The sequence below is a fragment of the Myotis nattereri genome (genome assembly GCF_964212035.1).
Source record: "Myotis nattereri genome assembly, chromosome: 14".
NCBI classification, from domain to species: domain Eukaryota; kingdom Metazoa; phylum Chordata; class Mammalia; order Chiroptera; family Vespertilionidae; genus Myotis; species Myotis nattereri.
In genome coordinates this window covers 60611555-60636264 of record NC_138089.1, presented here as the reverse complement: position 1 = coordinate 60636264, position 24710 = coordinate 60611555, and the positions used below count along the sequence as shown (strand labels likewise).

Here is a 24710-nt window from a genome sequence, read left to right as displayed (position 1 = left end):
GCATGAACTGAGGCAGAGGTCATGGGAGGATGGAAAAGAGGATAGAACCAGAGGCATTACCAGGAATCCTACAATAATTCTGGGTCACAGACACACTGCAATTGCAGTGCCCATCTGAGGAAATACCTGGCTAGTGTCACACATGTAGCCTGGGGGACCAGGAGAGGTGAGGACCAGAGACAGAAGCCAGGAAGGCTTCAGCATATGATACACATATGTAACCCCCGGGAGACTCTACCCTGGGAGAGGGGCCGGCATGAAAGGAGGACCCCCCAGAGCAGAGGTTGCTATTAGAGTTTTGGAGAAAAATGAAGATAAAATGGTGCCCTTGAGTCCAAGAGATAAAATGATCAAATGCTGGGTCAAACAAATGAATTTTCAGTGCTCATTCGGCTTAACTAGTAGTCACTGTTGACACTAGAAGCAGCCTGCCATGAGTGTCAACACCTGATGCACCTAATACTGAAAAGGCAGCAAGAAGGCAGAGGCCCTGAGAGTCAGTGATTGGTTCAAGGAGCTTGGTAAGGAAGGGAAAGGAACGAAGAATTACAGGAGAGTTTTGATTTTAGGGTGTTTTTAAAAGATGGGACTGAGGCTGATGGAAACATCAAGAAGGGAGAAAGAACAGCTGATAAGACAAGGTCCCTGAGCCCTGGCCAGTGTGGTTCAGCTGGTTGAGCACCATCTCATGCACCAAAGGGTCGCCAGTTCAATTCCTGGTCAGGGTACATGCCCAGTTACAGGCTCCATCCCCAGCGGAAGGCATGCAGGAGGCAGCTGATTAATGATTCCCTCTCATCATTGATGTTTCTCTCTCTCTCTCTCTTCCCCTCTGAAATCAATAAAAATATTATAAAAAAGAATATATCATAAATACCTTTTCTTGTCAATAGATGCCTTTGTGCAACATCTATTATTATTAAATAAACAAATAAAGGGCCGTTTTCTCAAAACAAATGAAGTAAATACACTGGATTATAGTAGACTTTTATGCTGCTAATACACAAGTGAGGAGTCCCTCAGAAAATCCTACAATAAATACACTCGTTACCATTAATTACTCCAACTGGGAGTTTTCTAGCACGTATTTGCACCTGATTTAGGTACCGGTTTTGAGTTCAACTGAAAGTTGAAACTCATGTAGAAGAAACATACATGAGCACATACAAGCAGCATCAACTAGATTAGAGAGCCCATGGCACGTCGATCTCTCCGGCCAAGCACGACTCGTGTCTGGGCCACCTAAGGGCTTGCACCGCCCGGGGCACGCCTGCGTCTCCGGCTTCGCACCGGCTCCCACGCGGGCAGCAGCGGCGGCGCGGGCGAGCCTCGGCGGTTCTAGCCACGCCGGCCGACGGCAGGTCCCGGAATGTACAAGTCATGACTGGCGCGTCCTGTATTGTTGGCGGGGAGGCAGTTCACGTTCAGCTTCGTGTGGCGAATCGGGGCGCGCAGAAGCCCCCCGGCGACGGCCTCCAAGCGGAGCATCAGGCGGCCCGGCGCGCCGACCCGAAGGCCCCGCGGGAAGGAACAGCCCTTCATCCCCGGACTCCACGGACGTCGAGAGGTCACCCGCACCCAACACCCGCGTCCGAACCGCGAAGTGGGGCGCCCGCAGCGCAGCGCTGGCTGAACCCCCGGGGGCGGCGGGCGGCGGAGACCACGCTCCAGGGCCGAGCCCTCTCCCCGGCGCCCCCCGCCCCCCTCGGAGCCGGCGCGCCCAGGTCGGACTCGGGGACCCGGCGGCGGGCGACCGCCACGCCTCGGCCGGAGGGTAACACGACCCGGCGCCTGCCGCGACCCCGGCGACCGCGGGCCGACCCCGGGCCGGAAGTGACGCCAGCGCGCCGAGCACTTCCGGGTCGCGGCGACCGCTCCGCCGGAGGAAGCAGCGCGGGCCTAGACCGGGTCGGCCCGCCGCCTCCGCCGCCGCCGCGCCTGGCTCGGAGCCCTCTGGCCTGGCTCGACCCGGTCCGGCCCGCCCGGGCTCAGCGGCCGCGGGGCCGCGGCTCCCGGTGAGTGTGGGCCGCGCGGCGCGGCCTTGTTTACCCGGCCGCCGGGAGGGTGGGCTCTCCGCGCGCCTCCTCGCCCGCCCGGGGCTCCGCCTTCGCCGCCCGCGAGGCCCAGGGCCCCCGGCAGCCGGTCCAGGGTCTCAGCTCCCGCAGCCGTCGCGGGGGGCGGCTGGAGAGGAGGCCGAGGAGGGCGGGCGGGCGCCGGGCGGCCCTGTCTCTCCTCCTCGAGGCGCCTCGGCTCCGGAGAGGTCGGGGCCCGCGCCTCTGGGCGCCCGGCGCCTGGGCCTCCCCAACGGGCGCCGGGAAACGCGCCGCCTCCGGGCCCCGCACTCGAGTCCTTGCTGGGAGCTCCGGCCGGGCCGCCCGCGCCGTTGGTAACGTCCGCCCCGCCGGGAAGGGTCCCCAGCGCGCGGGCCGTGTCCTCGCGGCTCTCCCGGCGCCTCGGGAGGGACGTGGGCCCAGGAGCCGCCCCGCCGGTCGCCGCTGTGCCCGCGGACCGGGCGCCTTCCCTCGGGCCGGGGCCGCTCTGCCCGGGAGCTGTCGGCCGGTGGACGTGCTGGCCCCCTGCCGCTGGGGCGGCCGGCCCCCAGCCACGGTGGCCACCGGGCGTTTGACTTGTGGCCGGGGCGACCGGAAAACCAAGTTCCTAATCTTATTTAATTTTTTTAAGTTAAAATGTAAAAACCCCGCGCGGCCAGCAGCTGCCGTTTGTGACTAGGAGACATAGCCGGGCTTTTGAGACTAAGTTGTCGGTTCCCATTTCGGTGCCGAGTGGTTTTCCTCGGCGATGCGAGTTGGTAAGTGGACCTGGCGCTAATGTGTCTGGAGTAAACCCCGCCGGACTCCCCAGCTAGCCTCTCCCGTGGGCTTGGAGCCGGAAGGTGCCGGGAGGTCTGCAGTCCGGATCCCTTAGCCCCGGGGGCTGTCGAGGTCGATGGCTCCGGGGAAAATGATCTGTTTCACTCCTTTTCTGTCTGGGATGGGGGAGTAGTTAACATTTGAGGAAATGGAAGGTGTCATCCATTCTGTGCCCGAGGCAGTGACACACTGGCCCTTTGAGGCTTGTCAGCACTCTTTCAAGTAGAATAGGGACATTTAATTTTGGAAAGATTGCAGTTGGGGGTGGGGGTAGTTTGTTGGAGCGTCATCCCAGGTGTGGCAGGGTCTCGGCTGAGATCCTCGGTCGGGGTGTGCAGGGGACTCAACCGGAGCCTGCGCAACCCTCCCTAAGCCCAAATCCCGGGGAGGAATTCCAGAGGAAGCGAAAAGCTGACATTTTTGTTTGTTGTGACTCTGGAGGTAACTGTAAGAGTGACGAGGCCTGACCAGCGTGGCTCAGCCGCTGAGCATCGACCTATGAGCCAGGAGGTCAGGGTTGGATTCCCGATGGGGGCACAGGCCCGGGTTGGGGGCGCGATCCCCAGTGTGGGGCGTGCAGGAGGCAGCCGATCCACGATTCTCTGTCAGCATTGATGTCTCTCTCCCTCTCCCTCCCTCTCTGAAATCAGTAAAAATATATTTTTTAAAAAAGAGTGATGGGAGTTATGAGTCATGGTAGGCCATGAATCTGGTGGAAGTAGGACCCTGGCGCTCTGGCTGCCAGCTGTGTGGTCCTGGGCAAGTAACTTAACCTTTTTGAACTCTAGCTTCCTCATTGGTAAGAAGGAGATGAAGGGCACTTTGTAGGGTTGTGAAGATTTACTGAGGGGGACTCTTCCCCCCTCCCCATGTGGGAGTCTGTACTTGTTCTTCAATAAATTTCCATCTTTGCTATACCAAAAAAAAAAAAAAAGATTTATTGAGTATACATCTGACTTGTAATTGGCTCTCATTACATGAGAGTTATTCTTGGTAGTGATATTTTGTAGATAGAGCAATATTCATAGGTTGTTTGCCCGGTAAGCAGAATCTTACGTAAAAATACAAGTAAAAGAAAAAAGTGTTGCTTTTTAAAGTCAATCGTTCCCCTACTATTTTGAAAATAATCATCCACAATTGTTTGCACTTTGGTTTTCACTTAATTTATATTTATTTGCCTGTCTATGTTTGAAAGTTGTAAGCTCTGGTTTTTCAAGAAATCCTAAAGGATAAAGAAATAGACATCCTATATAATAAAAGGCTAATATGCAAATCAACCAAACAGTGGAATGACCTGTCGCTAAGAGGCACACTGACCACCAGGGGGCAGACGCTAACCCAGGAACTGCCCCTTGATGGTCTGCGCTCAGCCAAAAGCCGGGCTAATGGCTGGCGAGCGCAGCGGTGGTGGCAGGAGCCTCTCCCACCTCTGGCAGTTCTAAGGATGTCTGACTGACGGCTTGCTTAGGCCCGCCCCCCACAGAGTGAGCGGGCCTAAGCCGTCAGTCAGACATCCCCCGAGGGCTCCCGGATGGTGAGAGGCGCAGGCCAGGCTCAGGGACCCCCCCTGACTGCACGAATTTCGTGCACTGAGCCTCTGGTAAAATTTATAATTGAGTAACCAAGTAGTACTTAGTCTTGGATAATGGGATCTGTATCTCTGTGAAAGTTGAGTGGCCCTTGAGAATGTCAGAAGAGAGGGGGAATGGGTGTTAGTACTTCCCAGCAGCATCCTGTAGGAGACATTTTTTACTTTATTTTTTAATTTGTTGATTTTAGAAAGAGAGCAGTATCAATTTGTCGTATGCACTCCTTGGTTGCTTCTTGTATGTGCCCTGACCAGGGATTGAACCAGCAACCTTGGTGTACTGGGATAGTGTGCTAACCAAAAGGGCCTGACATTTTTTATTTGAAAATAATTTTTTTCATGAGTAACGTGAGATCTGAAATATTGGCAGTATTCTGTGTTAGATTGCCACCGTGTAGGTGACTTTATAGTAAAAGTCCAGTTTTAATTCAGTCACAGTTTACTTTGTCAGCACTTAGAATTGAACAGTAGGAGTAAGGTGGTTGTCTTTCAAGCTGAGGGAGGGAATTGGGTATACAGTTCCATCACCAGTACCACAGTTCAGATCACTGTCATCTGTTTTACTTTGAATGCTCAGTTTTTTTTAAGGCTGTATAACTTGTCAATATAATGATGACTAGTGGATTTCTGTGGGGCATATAAGAAAATACAGTTGATCCTTGAACATTGTGGGATTGACCCTCTGTGCAGTCAAAAATCTGTGCATAACTTTTTATTATTATTGATTTTTAGAGAGAGAGAAATTTATTTGTTGTTCTACTTATTTATGCATTGATTGATTGCTTTTTGTACGTGCCCTAAACGGGTTGAACCTGCAACCTTGGTATATCAGGACAATGCTCTAAACAACTGAGCCACCTACCCAACCAGAGCTACGTATAACTTTTTACTCCCCAAATACTTAATTGGTATCCTACTATTGACCAATAACATAAACATCAATTAATATATTTTGTATGTTACATTTATTATCTATAATAATAAAAGCGTAATATGCTATTAGACTGTATGTCCTTCCAGACAAAGCCAGGGCTACGAGGGAAGCCCGGATCCTGGGTGCCTGCCAGGGGCCAGAGGGAAGCTGGTGCCAGCAGCCGGGATAAGGAAGGCCTACTCTTGCATGAATTTCGTGCATTGGGCTTCTAGTATACTATACTAGTGGTTCGGTGCATGGACTCGTGCACATTGAAAGAAAATAGATTAGAAGAAATATTTTAATATCATTATTCGCCCTTTCTCTATAATAGAAGTGTTAACCAAATTCACTATTGACAATGACAGATCAAAACACACGCATGCGATTGGCACCAGCGATAGCTTTATATGTATCGTGCATGCCTGAGTCAACTTAACGTTTTATATGTGTGTGTGTGTGTGTGTGTGTGTGTGTGTGTGTATATCTGCTTTCTGATTTAGTTAAACTTTTTCCAGCCAAGTAAGCACCCCAACTTCTCTTTCAGGTAATTGTCAGCAACACAGCAGTAAATATCAACACAAAGCAGATTATTATTGTAGATCACGCAGGGAGAACAAAGGGTAAATATTTAACTGCAGCCGTGTTTGATTATATTCTGTGCAGTGAGAAAACCTGAAGTCATTTTCAAGGTCCACCATTTCTTACTTTTCAGTCGGGTCAAGTTTCTAAGCTTTCTAAATCTCCATTTTCCAGCTAATGAAAAGAAAATAGGTTTCTACTGTGTCTCCTATCTACCTACTCCAGGACTTCTGTGAGGATCATATGAGATGAGGCACGGGAAAATGCTTCACAGACATTTGGTTAAAGTGTAAAGTTGTAAAGTGTTTGCACCTCGCTATGAAGCAAGTGGTGTTCCTGGGCTGAAGAAACTCCAAGGAGGCTAGTCGCTAGGGAGAGGAAGCCGGGCGTTGCTACGTGACATTACCCGGAGCCCACAGCGAGGTTTCCTTGCTGGGCTGGGGTGTGGGCTGCATTTTGTGCTATGGGGTCTCGGCAGCGTTGGCTGCAGTTTGGTGGGCTGTTGCTCCAGGTGGTGGCAGGGCCTGTGACCCACTTGGGGGAAGCCAAGTGTTGCTTTGTTGGCACCAGGTCCGCGGTGCCGTTTCTTTGTTAAATGGCCAGTGTGTGTCATGGCAGCTCCTGCGTCGAACATCTGCCCCCTTGTGGTCAGTGCACATTATAGCAACCAGTCAGTTGGACACTTAGCATATTAGCTTTTTATATATATATATATATATATATATATATATATATGTTACTATAATAAAGTTAACTACAGAAAAGAAAATTGTAAGGAAGAGAAAATATATTTACAGTATTTATTGACAAACTCCACATATAAGTGGGCCTGTGCAGTTCAGACTCATATTCAAGGGCCAGTTGTAATTTCATAGTTACTCTGGTCCCTTGCTGCTTATCCTTTTAAATGTCTTTACTTTTTGTTTTTTATTTTTAAAATATTTTTATTGATTTCAGAGAGGAAGGGAGAGAGATAGAAACATCAGTGATGAGAGAGAATCATTGATCGGCCGCCTCCTGCATGCCCTCTACTGGAATCAAACCTGGGACCCTTTAGTTCAATGCTCTATGCACTGAGCCAAATCAGCCAGGGCTAAATACCTTTGCTTTTTAAAAATAAATTTGTAAAAGTAGGGTATCAGTTTAAAAATATATAAATAGAATTCTCTCTTTTTATTTTAGATGGAAATTATATGACAGAATATTTGGGTAACATCTTCCTGAAAGATCTTCAAGGACTACAGGTATTTTTAATTTAGAAATTAACTCTTCTTCTAAAGGAAAAATACCATAGTTAGGTTCAGTTGTTAATTGGTGGTTCTGCCATATAAACCAATTTATTAAAAGTGAAATTGCAAGTATTATATTTATTGTCCTGTTATTGTGATTTTTTAAAATTGGGCATTTATAGTTAATATCAAACTTAGATTCACTGGCTTTTTAAATTTATTTTATCATTAAAACATGGCTCTACAGTCCTTTAGACTGGTGACATATTTAGTATATATGTATTCTAAATCTTTGTTTTAATTATGTTTGTTTTTTTAAGAGAAATTATCTACTCCAAATAGCCTTTGCATTTGTATTTAATCAAGATTTGGTTGTGTAAATTATTTACATACTATTCAATTCAAATGCTCTTGCATTTTAATGTTCTGTTAATTTCTAATTTAAGTCATTATTTGATACTGTTCTTTGCAAATGATCACTTGCAATAGTACTTGTGCAGAGAAGTTAATGGGTATTTGCCAAAATCTTTGAGTTGAAGTTAGTACTTGTGATTATTTTGCTTTCTCAACTAGTGTTCCCCGTTCATTTTTATGTAATTGAGTAACATTCTGATCTGTGAGGTTTTTTCAGTAGCTGTTTTCACTTGAACTCTTTACCCTAAATGGATTCTGGTTTTCCCTAGCCTTGATCCTGCTAAGACAGAAGAATATCTGTAGTTTTCCTTCTCTGTTAGGCCAGTTTCTTTGCCTCTAAGCAGTGCTTTTAAAGGATCAGTAAAACACCTTAAGGCTGAGTCAGCCCTGGCCTGTGTGGTTCAGTTGGTTGGGAATTGGCCAGTGTACTGAAAGGTTGCCAGTTCGATTCTGGTCAGGGCACATGCCCAGGTGTCGGGCTTGATCCCTGGTAGGGGGCGGGAAGGAGGCAGCCGATCCATGTTTTGCTCTCACACCAATGTTTTTCTCTCCCTCTTCCTTTCTCCCTCTCTAAAAATAAATACATAAATAAATCTTTAAAAAAAAAAGACAATCAGTTAACTTTGCTGACTAGAGGAGCGTGTTGACGAGCTATGTGGCTTTTATTTTTTCTTTTCTAACTATGCACCTGCTTTCCAGATATCTGAGAGCAATGTCTATGAAATAGTCATATACTTTCCCTAGATATTATACTTGGAACTGTGTCCCTATCTATTTACGTACTGTCTCTGTCACCACTAAGTGGGCATGACCAGCAATGAGATGGTAAACTTTGGTAGTTCCGCCTTTAGGTTGCTTCCCCTGTGGGCAGCTGTGGGATGTGTCTCTCAAAGGCTCTGGCAGGAAGGACAGATCCATGGGAATGGGACTCCCTGACAGAGCAGACAGCCTTACTCTTCCATGCCAGGCCCGTCATGTGAAGCTGCCATCGTCAGCCCCTTCTGCCCTCCAGGAAAGGGGTCCCTTTGATATGCTTGGGCAGGGAGAGGATGTTGGGATGACCTGTATGAGACCAGAGTTGGAATAGGTTGGAGTGGGGTAGGGTCAGGGTTATGCCATTGTGATTCTTGAATGACTTCTGTTACAACTTCTCACAGTGAAAGTAAGTAACACACATTTTTTTCTTTTTCTTCCTTAGAAGACAAAAACACTAATGCATTTGAGAAAGTGGTAAAGTTGGGGGGGAGGGGAAGAACCCTGCTTTCCTGATTTGCAACTTGCCTGGATGCTAAGATGTCGGTGGACATGAATAGCCAGGGGTCTGACAGTAATGAAGAGGACTATGACCCAAATTGTGAAGAAGAGGAAGAGGACGAGGACCCTGGGGACATCGAGGACTATTACGTGGGCGTAGCCAGCGATGTGGAGCAGCAGGGGGCCGATGCCTTTGATCCTGAGGAGTACCAGTTCACCTGCTTGACCTACAAGGAGTCCGAGGGTGCTCTCAATGAGCACATGACCAGCTTAGCCTCCGTCCTGAAGGTGAGCAGTGTTGTCAATTCCAAGTGTAATCCTGCCCCCCCCCCCCCCCCCCCGATTAAATCTAAACATGAGCTATTGTTAACTGATTTTTCCTTCAGACCGATTGAATGGCCCTGTAGCTTGAAGTCAAATCTGAGTACGTGTTGCATCATTTGGACACATTTGATGCGTTTGCTTTGTTTTCTGGTGTATACATATCCAGGCCCCTCAGATTCTCAGACTGCTAGAATTACAAAGGAGGGGTGGGATGGACTCCAGCAAGTTAGACCAGAAATATGGAGAAGCAGAATTGCACAGATTAACACTTGTTTAAGAAAGTGAGTGAGTCTATGAAGCTTTATTGGGTAAAATCTGATAAGCATCAGAATCACCATCTTCTACACAACCATGTGTGAGTGACTGATAAATGTGTGTCCTAAATAATCAGTGCCTCTGGGCTGATGATCTCATTTGTTTCATGTACTGGTGACTAATCTAATGTTGGAAGAAATCGTGTAGCCGTAACCTTAAGAATAAAGTGAGTTCTCATAGTTTGTATTTCACTGGTTTGAGGGGGTTGTTAATATGGAAATTTTAAGGAATTAACAAAGTTGGTTATTCCAGCAAGAATCTTATTTTTAACACCTAACTATCATACTTTTCTTTTTCTTTAAACTTTTATTGCTTTTAGAGAGGAAGGAAGGAAGGAAGGGAGACAGAGAAACATCGATCGGTTGCCTCCCATACATGCCCGTACTCGCCCCGTATGCGCCCTGACTGGATGGAGCCCAAAACCTCGGTATATGCCCTGACTGGGAATGAACACGCAACCAACTGAGCCACCCGGCCAGGGTGCATACTTGTCACTGCCTTGCCCCTCAGCCAGTGATTGCCTTCACTTCACTGTGTACATTTTGTCGTACAAAATGTATTTCGTTGTCTGCTTGAAATTGGAGTCAAAGGTAGATTGCCTTATTTCAACCAAATATTACACTCGTACGTCGTATGCTCACCTGGAACACTGTGCACTATGCATATTTTTACGGTCCTTTAGACAATTTCCCGGCTTGTTTCTTTCCCCTATAATGTTGCCCATTATGTGAAAATGGGGACATTTTTCTTATTTTACTGTTTTCACTGACCTTCCTTCAGGAACTATTAGATGGATTTTGTTGTCTGCTTGAAATTGAAGTCAAAGGTAGATTGGCTTATAACCAAATAATCTTCTGTTAGTATTGGTAAATGGAAATAACGAAGGTGTGCTGTGTATGATTTCTGTAATAGTTTTCCAGTTTAGGGATTTTTTTCCCCCAGGTGGTCAGCAAAGGCTAATAATACGTTGGATATTATTAGATACTCAAGGGTTTATTAGCAACTAGCTGGAAGCTGAATGCTAGACTTTTTGTGTGACTCATTCCTAAAAGTGATTGCAGACTTTCTCTTTGCTCAGCAGAGAACTCTGGAGAATGGAGCCCAGTGGAAGCCCCGGGTTCGGGATTTCTGCACCGTAGCTCTAGCAGAGCTGCTGGGACTCTGCTTCCAGAGGGCCTTGCCCAGGGGAAAGGAGGCATCGGGTCTCTTTCTTCCTCACCCTGCACACCTCCCTGTCCGCTCAGCCATCACATGGTCAGGTTATGCACAGTGTTGGTATTTAAAATTAGCAAAGGAGTTGTCAGGTGTGTGACTGGGTTCTTCAGAATCTCTCCTCTGGGCCTAGGAGTCTGTTTGTGAGCCCTCTGTGCTGACTTCCCTAACCTACTAGAGGCAGCAGGGGCCCAGGCACCTCTCTCCATCTGTGTGTGTGTGGGGGGGGGGGGGGTAAAATCTATGTAACATCAAGTTTATCACTTACACCCTCCCTCACCAGGCTGCCGTATGGCCTCTGCGAGCCTTTGCTCCGTAGAAGGCTCTCCTGACCTCCCAGGACCCTCAGGGCTCCTGCAGAGGCCAGCTGTGCTCTGAGCAAGGCTTGCTGAGAACCCCTGGAAAACAGTGTGTGTGCGCTCTTGGTCTGTGCCCGGAGGTGCAGCCATTGCATGAGACCATATACTGCAGTCTCCTGAGTGCTTTGTGTTGTATTACCTTTTACACATGTTTTTGCGTGGTCTCTTCAACTAGATTGTCACTTCCTGGAGGGCAGGGACCACTTTGTACATTATCGCCCCCGTCATTCCTGTCAGTATTTCATCCATAGTAGGTATTAAATCATTTCTGGATACTTGTGGGTTTTGTCAACTGTTGAGGACAGTATCCGATGCTATTGGTGAGTTAGATTCCCTAGACCCTGCTGTATATCCTTGTCTAATGTCATGAAAAGGCATATTCTGGCCCTCACGGTCATGAAAAGAAGGAAAAAGAACTTAGAATAGAGATGAAAGGATAAAAAGAGATGGAAGAAAGTTAAAACACAAGGAAAGAGTTCAAGAGAAAATGGGGCAGCCCTAGCTGGTTTGGCTCAGTGGATAGACCATTCTCCTGCGAACTGAAGGGTCACAGGTTCGATTCTGGTCAAGGGCACATGCCCAGGTTGCGCCTCGGTCCCCAGTAGGGGGCGTGCAGGAGGCAGCCAGTCAGTGATTTCCCTTTCATCATTGATGTTTCTACCTCTCTCTCCTTCTCCCTTCTTCTCTGAAATCAATAAATATATATATATATGTGTATATATATATATATATATACATATATATATATATATTTAAAAATTAAAAGTAAAGATCCTCTGTCATCATTGATGTTTCTATCTTTCCCTCTCCCTTCCTCTCTGAAATCAATTTATATATATATACATATGTGTATATATAAACAACACACACACACACATTTAAAAAGAGAAAACGGGGCAAAAAGGAAAATATCCATGGAAATTTAGATGATGCTGGAATATAGGTTTCCCCCCCCTAGACTTTACTGAGGAGCATGTTCAGACTCCTTTCTCTCTGGGGCTGGGCCACAAGGGACCGGGCTCTTTTGGTGACTTGGCTGCACATAAAGGGACTCAGTGATGTTCTAAGTGGTTGGGAATTTGACCCAAGAGGCCGCAGAAATCGCATGCTGAATGAGGAAGGTGCATGGGCTTGGATTTTTGGCAGGCCCGTCCCCCTAGGTCTCATCATGCCCCGTGCCAGAGCAAACTGGCCTGGAACCACTGCCCAGCCTCTGCCAGTAGGTTTCAGGCACTGAAATGGGTTACACAGTGGAAAAAAGAAAGAAGGAAGGAATCACACGTAATCTTCCTCTTTCAGGCTGGCTAAAAACTAGCATTTTTATTTTTATGATTAATATTTTTTGAGACAGAAGGGAACACTTTAAGTGTTGAGTTGACAGAATGGTGTTCACAGGTGTTTTGGCTACTGGTTCCCCTGTTGCATGTCTGTCTGTGAGTGGAGATCAGTAGTCGTCACCCCGATCACTGCTGATTTCCCCCATTGGTCATGGCACTGTTTGTACCACTGTGTGACATACGGAGGTCTTTTATATGATTCAGGTGCTGTTGGGGCAAGTAGGGAATGTCACAAGTATGACGTTTAAAATCATAGTGTTGGGAAGAGCTGCCTATGAACAAAAGCTATCTAAGTTTGAGGAGTGGCTTGAATTTTTCACTGTTGTCCAGGTCTGTCTGACTTCTTCTTGTGTGTTCTGGCAGTTGCCTATGCATGAGCCATAGTCTAATAGAAAGTTAAGCCTTTTGGGATTTGATGTCTCTTAAGTAGAAAAACCCCCACTGTCTGAGATACTGAGCTTTTGGTTTAGTGAGGACCTCTGGGGTGAGGGGAGGACGTCCTGTGTGTGTTCTGGGACTAGTCCGTGAGTCACATCATTAATGGAGAAAGGAAAGTGCCCAGAAAAGCAGATCAAGGACTGAGGCTCGACAATTGATGTTTTTAACACAAAGTATCTTCTTTTTAGCCTTTCTCTTTAAGTGGCACCAAGTTTTTTGTATATCTGACAGTGACTTCAATTTTATTTATTAAATCAACTTTTTAGTATCCTGATTTAGCAGAATTTTAATACTTTTATTTATATAGTGATTAATTAAGTAATGGTGTTTTTTTTGGCTACTACTTATGGGAAAGTATCTTTAAGCTGAGCATAGTAACACTGTTTATGTGGTGAGCAGCCATCTGATTTCTATTTTTATGACTTGATGTCAGGTTTCTTTGCATGCCTGTATCTTAGAATCTAAATGAAATTCCTGTTTCCAAATCGTTGATTGTTAGTGGGTGTGTTTATATACTCAACGATGCTGTAGTCTGGAAGTCTGGTGTGTTGTACTGATATATAAGCTTATTTTTAAAAGGGAGATGAGACATGTCCAGAGTGACATTGGGAATTGCCTAAGTACACCTGGAGCTAGAGTTGTCCCTATCTTGCCAGCTGACAAAGGTTATTGTCATCATTGACTTTGTGTGCTCACTGTGTACTTGGCACCACATGCAACATGCTCACCGCCTTCCAGAAAGGAAGCCCTTCATCGGCGTCAAGGCCAGCTTTCCTCGTCTCTCTATTGTGCTTTTACACTACCTTAGGGACCACGTCAACCGCATGTAATCAAGGGGTGATTCTAATCCACACTTGTGTTCTAGTCCTGGACTTATTTATATTTAAATGTTCTTTGTTGATGTTACTGCAATATTAAAGAAAGAATATCATTCATAATTCCATTAACCTAAAATAAGTTTTCTTCCTTGTTTATTATCCTTCAGGTATTGTCCATATTCATACATAATATTACTGTGCTGCAGTTCATTCATTCAACCAATATTATTGGCTACCAACTATGTGCCAGGCACTGGAAAAATAGCTGTGAACAAAATAGATAAAAATCCCTATACTCGTCCACATTGCATTCTAGTAATCATTACATACATGTATTTTCATGTATATTTCAATATTTCCGCATTTTTACTTCATTGTCATGGATTGCTTCAAATGGCTGTATAGTACACCATCTTATTCCTGAACCATCATTTTCCCAGGTCCCCCCGTTGGGCACGTAGGTGCATATGTATGTGCTGCAGCTGTGGGGGAATGGCTAATCGCTATGAGCGTGTTCATCGAATGTGGCCTTTGTCTTTGGGACTTGGCCAGAGCCTTGGCTAGTCCCTTTTCTGCCACTCAGTATAACATGCCCTTGGGCAAGTTCCTCAACCTCGTTAAACTTTAGTTTTCTCATCTATAGAATAATGATGATGATACCTTCGTCACAGCATTAGAGGAGATCATGCATGTCAAGGATCGAGCACATGCATGTTGAGGTAAATGGTTCTGGTGGAGGCAGGGCAAGAGCAGAACAGTGGGAATGTTGATTTCACATGTTCGCTCTGTTTCCTTAAGACTCTTTCTCAGGATTGGTGCTTTGAGTCATAGAGAAGCAGCTGGTGCCTGAGTGTGCATGCAGTCGTGGGGTCATACACTTTGGATTCTTTTGCTTTCATCCGAAGCCTCTGGTGCCCTTCTCCTTGGACCCACGAATAAGGGAAGTAAAAATTATGCAAAATGAATTTTGAAGTGGGACCAGGAAGGAGATGCAGGGATGTATAGCCGGTCTGTTGTTCCTGCATTTCTGGTTGACTATAGTGGTGTGTGTTTACTTTGTCTTTGCCCCTATTGCTCTAGGAAAAATTTAAAAGATTGGATTTTTCTGCCCAGAAGAGGGAGGATTTGAGAAAGGCACAGAGTGAGACGGCAAGAAGCTTCTTACCTTGCTCCTCTGAGACGTGTCTGCCCTGGGTCTTCATTACTTAGCCTGACACGCATTTTCAGGCTTTGTAGCTGAGGTTGTGTTCCCTTGTCTTTGAACTGTCACAAACCTTTATAAACACGGAATGTTTTTACTCTGAGAATCACAACCATAAAGAGAAAAGTACAGATAGGATGAGTGAGAGGTTTGTTTGAATGTTTTAACAGGAGAACAAAGCTGTTCTTATAATACTGAACAAAGAGTTGTATCTGGAAAAATTGCTCTCTTTGACTTGCATGCTGTTCCTTTTCTGGCCAATACTTGCTCTCCCCACTTGTGTTTATCCCTTATTTTAGGCTTTTACCGGTCTCTTTAATGCACTCACAGCCATTTTCCAGAGTCTCTAGCTTTGCATCCTTTTACAAAAAATAACTCCAATGCTATTAAACTTTGCTTCTGGGATTCTCTATCCTAATTGGTGATACCACCATTCACCATGCCGGAAACTGAAGATTTACCCTTGACTGCTTCTCCCATGAAGCCCTCTCTGATCCCAGGCAGAGTCCGCCACTCTTGTCTCTGTACCACTATGTGCATGTTTCTTGGTATGTACTTGCACTGACTGCAAATTAGTTGTTTGTAAACCAGGGCTTTAACTCTTTGAGATAGAGGTCTACATTTTCTTCGTGGCATAATAGCAGAAATGTCTGATTATATTTTGTTCTTAGTAAGTGTTGTTTATTGTTGATCTGCTTGTGAAAACCCAGTCAGTAAATGCAAAAGCTGAGAATTCACCCCAGAGCTCGATTTCTGTCTGCTCCCATTTGTAAATAGAGGACATGCTTGTCAAAGGGCTTCATGACGGGAGCTGACCCCTCAGGAGAGCTAGGGTGCACCTAGTGGATGTGTGGTGCCCCGCTCCGGGCGCATGTCAGAATTGTGTTGGCGATTCTGATACTTCATGCAGATGTAATGACAGACTCTTCAGAGGTGAGGCCGGGGGTTTACATTATATTCACGGGACGTACAGGAAATGTGTGGAGTGACTCAGTATCAAAGTGAGGAGGGAGGAGGGCGTCCTTGCTTTGGCTGCGGAAAGGATGTGTCCAGCATTCAGAGGCGCTGGCTCGTCACCCAGTGGCAGTGGGGATCTGCTGCCGAGCTCCTGTCAGGTGGGAGCGGTTTCCTGTAGCATTTTTTATGTCTAAATGTACTCCCATCTTCCATTGATCAAGGTAACAGTGGGTTCTATGTCCATGTTGATAATGAATAGCACTAAAAATGACTGATAGTATATGCAATCATAAATGCAATGTGAATGTTTTCAAAGTTGTGAATTTTATGACACTGTAGTAGAGCAGGTCAGATCTTTTCTGCTAGCTTATTAACATTGGCTTCTGACTCAGAATGATTGGCTACCCTCACATACCTTTGTTCTCCCTCCATTTGTTTTTATTTTCCTGGTATTCAAATGTCTGTAGCAGTTTTATTAATGTAAGAGCCAAAAACTGGAAACAACTCAAATATCCACAAACATGAATGGACAAATAGTGGTATGCCCGTAGAACGCCATACTTCTCATTGGTGTAAACGGAATGAACTTGCATAAGCATCACTGGCAGATCTCCAAATAACTACGCTGCATGCGGGAATTCAGAAGGAGCAAAGAGTAAACACTGATTTCAATTATCTGAAATTCTAGAAAATGCCAACTAATCCATTGAAAGGAAAGTAAATCAGTGGTTACCTGGAGAGTTGGGGAAGGCAGGGAGAGAGAGAAAGATTATTAAAGAGCATGAGGTAGCCCTAGCCGGTTTGGCTCAGTGGATAGAGCGTCAGCTTGTGGACTGAAGGATCCCAGGTTTGGTTCTGGTCAAGGGCACAGGCCTGGGTTGCAGCCTTGATCCCCAGTAGGGGGTTTGTAGGAAGCAGCCAATCAATGATTCTCTCTCATCATTGATGTTTCTCTCTCTCTATCCCTCTCCCTTCCTCTCTAAAGTCAATAAAAATATATTTTTTTAAATATGAACTTGGTTAAGGATATAAAATACAAATTCTTTAAAAAAGAGCATGAGGTAAATATGGTGTGCTCCTCCATTTTTAAGTATTAGGGAAAGGAAAGGAAAGGCACGTGCATGTTATTAACTCATAACGACAAAGAGCAGGTGTGGGGGCGGCATTGCACATGGGAGCCAGTTTGGCCGACAGACCTTTGGAGAGGCTGTGGGCTCTGATATGACTGACAAAGGCCAGAAGAGACAGTGTGCTGCAAGTGGGGGTTCATTAACGTCTGCATGTAGGACAGCCAGCTCAGCCCCCACTTTGTGGGCAAAACAAAACAATCTCCTTATTTTTGCAAAATAAAATCACCAGGGAGAAATAGGGCCCTTGAGTGGGTGAGATTTGGCTGACCTCATTGGTCATTTTGAGGGTTCTTGAGTAACAGCAGTCCCCCCCCCCCCCATGGGTCACCCTAAAGAAAAGCCAGTTCACAGACTGTCCGTGTACTAGTGTAGAGTTAGGCCTCGTATTCCTGACACACACTGCCTCCCCTGCCTTTTAAAATTGTAAGATTCACTTAAAATTAACCATTTTAAAGTACAGGCAGTCCTCGGGTTATGTCGCCATCTCCCATTTATTTATAAAAAAAAAGTTCCGTCATTTGGACATATGTCCATATGTGCTTTATGTTTTTTATTATTTATTTACCACAAGTAAAGGTCGGGAATTGTTATCTTTCTTTTAAATTTTTTGTACTGTTTCCCTTCATTACTGCTGTGTGTGTGCTCCATGTGAGTGACGGTGGTGCTTATGTAGGTGGGTTCCAACTTATGGTGAAAATCGCGTTACGTCGCCGTAGGAACGGATCTCCGACGTCACCGGAGGACCTACTGTATACAATTCAGTGACATTTAGTACATTCACATCCTCTTGATCTAGTTCTAATATCCCAAAAGGAAGCCTGGCACCCATTAAGCACATACTCTCCACTCCCCCCAGCCCTTGGCAACCCTACTCTGCTTTCTGTTCTGTGGATTTACTTACTTGATGTATGTCATGTAGATCATGCAACATACGGCCCTCTATGTCTGGTTGCTTGAACGTAGCGTTGTGTTTTTGAGGTTTCTCCGAGCTGCAGTGTGTGTCAGTATTTCACTCTCTCTTTGGGACCCGTAGTTTTCTTGGAGTTTTTTTGATGTGAATGGCTAACCAAGAACCACTAGACATTGAGGAAAGTTGCAAAATGAAAGAGAAACAGAAAAATTGACCTTAACTGAAACAGACCATTAGATAATTTGGCTTGTTTTTAAAAGCATACTATTTAGTATTCTTCCAAAATATTCAAGAAGATGTGGCATCTATAAAACAATAACATGCCATCAGGAAAAAACAATCAAAATAAAAAGAGCTTGTGAAGATGAATTATGGGCTTGCCAAGTTAAAAAAGATTCTGTAGATAGATCAGAAGATAAATCAAGAAAATCTCTCAAAATAACAGGCAAATAATGTGTGGGAAAAAGAGACATAGAGGATCAATCTAGAGATCCCGCATCTACTAGAATTTCTGGGAAGTGGGAACAAGGAATTGCAAGGAGGAAAATATTAAAAACTGTAAGAAGAACATTTCCAGGCGCTAAAGAAAAGAGCAGTCTTTATATTGAAAGGGTCTATCCATTGCCCAAAAGAATAAAGACCTGCTGCTAGAATTGTCACTGTGATGTTTCAGAAAAACAAGATGGACAGAAAACCCTGAAAGTTTCCATAAAGATGTGCGGTCTGCTAAAAGAAATGGAACCAGATGTCTCCGCAGCAGCAGCGACAACCAAGACAGCACAGCCGCGTCTTCAGAGCACTGAGTACACTGGTTTCGAACCTAGAATTCTGTCATTGCAAAGTAAACGCATTTTCAGACATCAAGGACTTTCGATATTTATTTCCCTTTTAACTTTGCTGATGTATTTACTTGCAGATGAAAATTTAAAAAGAGGAAAATAAAGATTCAAGAAGTGGCCGAAACCGGTTTGGCTCAGTGGATAGAGCGTCGGCCTGCGGACTGAAGGGTCCCAGGTTCGATTCCGGTCAGGGGCATGTACCTGGGTTGCGGGCACATCCCCAGTAGATGTGCAGGAGGCAGCTGATCGATGTTTCTCTCTCATCGATGTTTCTAACTATCTCTCTCCCTTCCTCTCTGTAAAAAACCAATAAAATATATTTAAAAAAAAAAAGATTCAAGAAGTGGTTGAACTAATCTAGTAGTCGGCTGAAAAGTCTCACGATGCCACCTGTACCACAGGCGTGCGGAGTAGCCCACATTTGAACAGAATTTTGGTGGGATCCAAGAAAAACTTCTTCAGGAATAGGAGTAGGGTAGGTTCCAGGCAGTAAGCGGAACGAAGCAGCTGGAAGATGGTTGGGATACGGTGAAGAAACCATAGAATTCTTTTCTAGGGATGAGGGAATTAGAATTCCCAGGCAAAGCAGAAAAACTGCACACAAAATCATGAGCCAGATGTAAAGCAAACACTATGTGACACAGTATGAATAGTTCTCGGTGACTAAAGACAATGTATGAACATTCTCCTTTGAGTGGCCCACGGCTAGTAACATTGGAAGCACAAAGAAAAAATCTGCAATTCTGGTCTTGTAAACAATGTCTTAAAGTTAGAAAAGTAATCAATAGAGGAACTGAAAATAGTGGTTTAAACATTAAAAAGTTGGGCTTGGAAGGGGGAGGCAGGGAGTGGTAGAAGTAAACTACACCTGGTGGGGAACGATGCACACGCTCAGCCATGTTGGTGACAACCAGGAGGACCTAGACTAGTGATGGCGAACCTGTGACACGCATGTCAGAGGTGACACATGAACTCATTTTTTTGGTTGATTTTTCTTTGTTAAATGGCATTTAAATATATAAAATAAATATCACAAATATAAATCTTGGTTTTACTATGGTTGCAAATATCAAAAAATTTCTATATGTGACACGGCACCAGAGTGAAGTTAGGGTTTTTCAAAATGCTGACACGCCAAGCTCAGAAGGTTCGCCATCGCTGGCCTAGACAAAGCCTGGTAGGGATTTCTCCCGGATGGGAGCCTGGGAGGGTGGGGTGGGGGGGTGAGGGGTGGCAGGTGCTCTTTTTAATCAAAGTACTTTTTATGAGCCATGTGGCTTTCTTCGTTCATTAGTAGTTGGGATGGGTTAAGAGTTTGTTTATTCCCAATAAACAAGTGTTTCCCGAGTGTCTTCTCTTGTTTTGAATTTTAGATTGATGCTAGACAGTAAACAACAGCCTGGGGAGATAGTTTCTTCTCTGCCATAGAATAACTGAGGCATCTCTTTGCCTTTAGTCTCTGCCCCTTCTTGTTTAAAATGGCGACAGAGGAGGCACAAATAAGTGAAACCCTTGTTACTTCTTTTTCACGTTCTCCTTGTGTATCTGCTGAAAGCACCATGTTGATGACCTTGCTCTGTTGAAAAATTTAAAGTGGCTCCTCCAGCCCGAACTCCTTCCTAACCCAGGTTTCATTTCTGCCTCCTCAAACCTGTCAGCCTTTCTGGCCCTCCTGCCGCCCCCGCGGATCTCTTGGCCGCCACCCTTTTTACGTATAAACCTTCCTCAGAGAGCTGTGATGGCCTCTTCTGCGTGCCCTGCGGCCTGCAAACCTTGGTGTCCGCCTGGGCTGCTGGGAGCATTTGGATGTGCCCACAGGACACAGGCCGAGGGTGGGGTCAGCATATAGGCCCCGGTGCTTGGGTGTGGCAGAGAAGGGAAGTATTCTTTTGTTTTTGTTGATTTTTAGAAGAAGGGGGCGGGGTGGGGTGGGGAACATCGATCTGAAAGTGAAATGTCGACCGGCTGCCTCTTGCATGTGCTCCAACTGGATTGAACCTGCCACCTTTTTATTTTATTTTATATTTTATTGATTTCATAGAGGCAGGGAGAGGGAGAGAGCAATAGAAACATCAACGATGAGAAGAATCATTAATTGGCTGCCTCTCACACGCCCCCCACTGGGGTCGAGCCTGCAACTCAAGCATGTGTCCCTTACCAGAACCGAACATGGGACTCTTCAGTCCGCCTGCCGATGCCTATCCACTGAGCCAAACCAGCTTGGGCAGAACTCGCCTCCGCTTTTTGATGTAAGGAATGACACTCCAACAGGGTAGCCAGACTGGCCAGTGCAGTAAATTGTGAGCCGGGAGGTCACAGTGTGTGCTCGGTCCCCAGTAGGGGGTGTTCAGAAGGCAGCAGATCAGATTCTCTCTCATCATTGATGTTTCTGTCTCTCCTCCCTTTCCCTCTGAAATAAATGGAAATATATATTTTTAATACCCCACCCTCAAGGAGCTTCCATTCTGATGGACATTTACATAAACAGAAAGGGTATAAAAATAGCATTATCTGCTTTGAGCATAGAGAAGGATAGCAGTCACTAGGTCTGTCTTTGAAACACGCTGCTGGAGTCTGTGGCTTTGTCAGTGAGGTGTGCTAGCCCCTGCTTTGTCCTCTGGAAGACGGGGCCTGGACGGTACTGCCTAGATGGCACTTGATACTCCTGCCCCTTTGCCTCTCTTCACAGTAGCAGTAGCCAGAAGAGACAGCATTGTTTGATACCATTCTTGTCAGGATGGGCTTGTGGCTGTAGGAGCATGGTAGGAAACTTGGCTTTTAGTCCTATGTGCAGTTTATTGCATATCAACCCTGTCTGCCTGTATTTAGGCCAGTGATGGCGAACCTTTTGAGCTTGGCGTGTCAGCATTTTGAAAAACCCTAACTTCACTCTGGTGCCGTGTCACATATAGAAATTTTTGATATTTGCAACCATAGTAAAACAAAGACATATTTTTGATATTTATTTTATATATTTAAATGCCATTTAATAAAGAAAAATCAACCAAAAAAATGAGTTCGCGTGTCACCTCTGACACGCGTGTCCTAGGTTCACCATCACTAATTTAGGCTGTGGTTACTGGGCATGACCTGAGTTTGCAGAAATGATGGTCATCTTGCTTATATGGCACCCTCCCCATCCCCCGAAAACTTTTTAGAATTTTAGAAGGGCTGTTACCAGCATTTTGCACTAAATACTTTCCAGAGGATTTTCATTGAAATGTGCCCTAAAAGATATGCTGGCTGGGATTGACTTCACAATAATCCAGAGGGCAGGGGGTAGGTGAGGCACAGTCACAGTGGGCTTGGCCGTGAGTCGTGTTGGAGCTAGGTAATGAGCACATGGATTTCATTTCACTCTTCACTGTTGTAGTTGCTTGGAATTTTTCATAATTAAAAAAAAGTACCTTCATCGTCAAAGAATGATGACTTTCATATTTTTTGCTTTATTATATTTTGCATAAAAAACTTTGTTATATGAGGTCTTTAGTTTTTTTAATGATCAGAGACCATATTATGTTTATTAATAGATTTTTTTAAGAGCACATATAACATGTAGGTGCCTCAATTACATGTCAGCCCTCCTTCCATGGAGACCCTTAAAGAAAAAGTGAAAGGAAGCAAGTTTATGATCATGGGCCAAAGAGATGACCTTTTAGAGGCTGAGAGTATGTAGGCGTGAAGTATGGGAGAGGCAAAGGCCTACCAGATAAGTTAGACTTTAGGGGAAGCCTTGCCTAAGGTCAGAGGCCTGCTGGAACCCACTACCACCATTTTTGCCGATTTTGCCCCGTTCTTGGGTGGTGTTCACTTACTCCTTTGTCTCTGCTTTAACCTTGTTTCTTCCTCTTATCCCTTTAGTACCGTCTTGCCTCACCCCTGATCCCCTAAGACCTGACTCCTTCCATCTTGACCTCATTAGGCTAGTTTTTCTATATCATGTCCCTTTCTACCCCAGTCCCAGAAGCTAGCCCATAGTTCACTCCTTTCCTTCATCTCTGCTGTGTAGTGAATGACTACGAGTGTTAACAAATGTCATTGGACCACAAAGTGGCTTAACACAGGCTGAGACATGGAGCCCATTCCTGTAGCCTTAAAAGATTTCAGGCAGTTGGCGAGTAAGAATTCTAAATAAAAATTGAAACTACCACCTGTATTTTTTCAGGCCGTTGATGCTCACTGCCATCAGCTGCATCCTCCCTATGGCACTGGTAAGTGTGGGAAGGGCTGTGACAGTGTTGGTGGGCTGCTGGATTCTTTTTGCTGGGGGAGACACCTATTTGCAAGCTGTGTTGTTAACTTGTTCCCGACGGCTGGACAGAGTGAGCCAGCGATAGGAGGCTGGAAAGAGGAGGAAGCAACTGACGTACTCCTGGGTTTCCTTGGGGAATGCCAGAAGCACAGGCTGTTCATTAGGTACCGTGATCCTTACAGCAGTTTAGCCTTTTCTGTGCATTATTTTGAATAATAAACATACACTATCCAAGTGCTCTGGGATGTCAAGCAGCAACAGTTAAATTTCCTGAAGTTCTTAAAACATTTTTCTTCAAGGATAGATTGTGCAGTAGACAGGGACCGGAATGCCATGTGTACTTAACGTTTCCTTCAGTAGGAGGATTTCTCTCCCCTGGCACTTTAAGTTCTTTGTGGTCAGGGGATCAAGAAATGTTTGTTCCAATGATTAATACGAAATTCTGATAGAGACTTGACTTTTTTTGGGGGGTGGAGGATTGTTGGAAACGAGAAGAAATTTGTGGCTCCTTGACTAACATACTTCAGGAGGACTTGGGGACTTGTGATTTGAAAAACTATTTTACCACAGTGCTCTCTGCTTAGGGACCTCACAGAGAGAACACACACAGTGAAGCTGAAACCTAGAGTGGGGGCAGCAGGTCACAGAATTGCTGAAGCATGAGCTGGTCACCTGATTGCTTCTGGCGTTGCCCTATACAAGCTCTTAAAACCCTTCAGCTGTTTCCTGCTAATGAGCGGCTCAGAGGCCACACAGATTCAGAAGATTTATCTTACCAGGGTGTTTCCCATTCCAAGCCGACAGTTAGACGTTTAGACTATTTCTCTAATCACTGAAGGAAGCACTTAGATCATAGAAGAAAATGCCTCCAGAATAGCTAAAGAAATGCTGTGGACTTGGGCTCTGTTAACCATGTCAGGAATTGCTTGCTGGTAACAGCAGCACACGCATTCATAAACACTTAGCATCATTGGTCCATACCCTGGATTTCCCCTAATTAGGAAAGAGAAGTGTGTGGCACATTTACTATGTTCTTTTTGTGTGTTTATTTATTGATTTTAGAGAGAAGAAGGAGAGGGAGAGAAAGAAACGTGGATTTGTTGTTGGGCTTATTTATGCATTCATTGGTTAATTCTTGTATGTGCTCAGACCAGAGATTGAACCCGCAACCTTGGTGTATCGGGACAGCGCTCTAACCAACTGAGCTGCCTGCCCAGGGCTACTACGTTCTTTATTTTAAACAAGCAAACAAACAAACAGGAGAACTTGACTCCCCAGCATCGGTCTCCTCCTTAGGTGTCTATGCACAGCTGGGAGCTACTGAACATGCCTGAGGGACTGTGTCAGGGAAATGCCTTTTAAGTGTCTGTCCTGAACACAGAACATGGAGGATGACATCAGATGTTACCTGAGCAGCCGCAAAGTCCTTTCTGACATGCGTGTACCTAAGTGCTGCTTTCGGAAAGACAGATCTGGCAATGTCTGAGAGTGTTGAGGTTATAAATGCAATGGCAAAGCAAAACCAGATCGAAAAAACAAAACAAAACAAACAAACAAAAATAGCAACCCTCCCCAGATGAGCAAAAGAAAAAACAAACAGCTTGGATTGGTAATGCAGAGCAGGGTTAGGGTAAGTGACTACAGGTGATGCCCTAGTCCAGTGGTGCTCAACCTTCTGGCCCTTTAAATAGAGTTCCTCATGTTGTGACCCAACCAGAAAATTATTTTCGTTGCTACTTCATAACTGTTATGAATCGTAATGTAAATA

General features: G+C 45.3%; 1 protein-coding gene across 1 annotated transcript in view; it reads left to right on the top strand.

The window, feature by feature from the left end:
* Positions 1–1884: 1884 nt before the first annotated feature.
* ARIH2 (ariadne RBR E3 ubiquitin protein ligase 2) overlaps positions 1885–24710 on the top strand; it is a 50065-nt gene continuing 27239 nt past the window's right edge. Inside the window, 5 exon segments of the mRNA XM_081106309.1 lie at positions 1885–2015; positions 7136–7197; positions 8795–9138; positions 22856–22888; positions 22890–22901. Of these exon segments, the coding sequence (XP_080962435.1) occupies positions 8890–9138; positions 22856–22888; positions 22890–22901 (294 nt within the window). The 5' untranslated portion in view covers positions 1885–2015; positions 7136–7197; positions 8795–8889.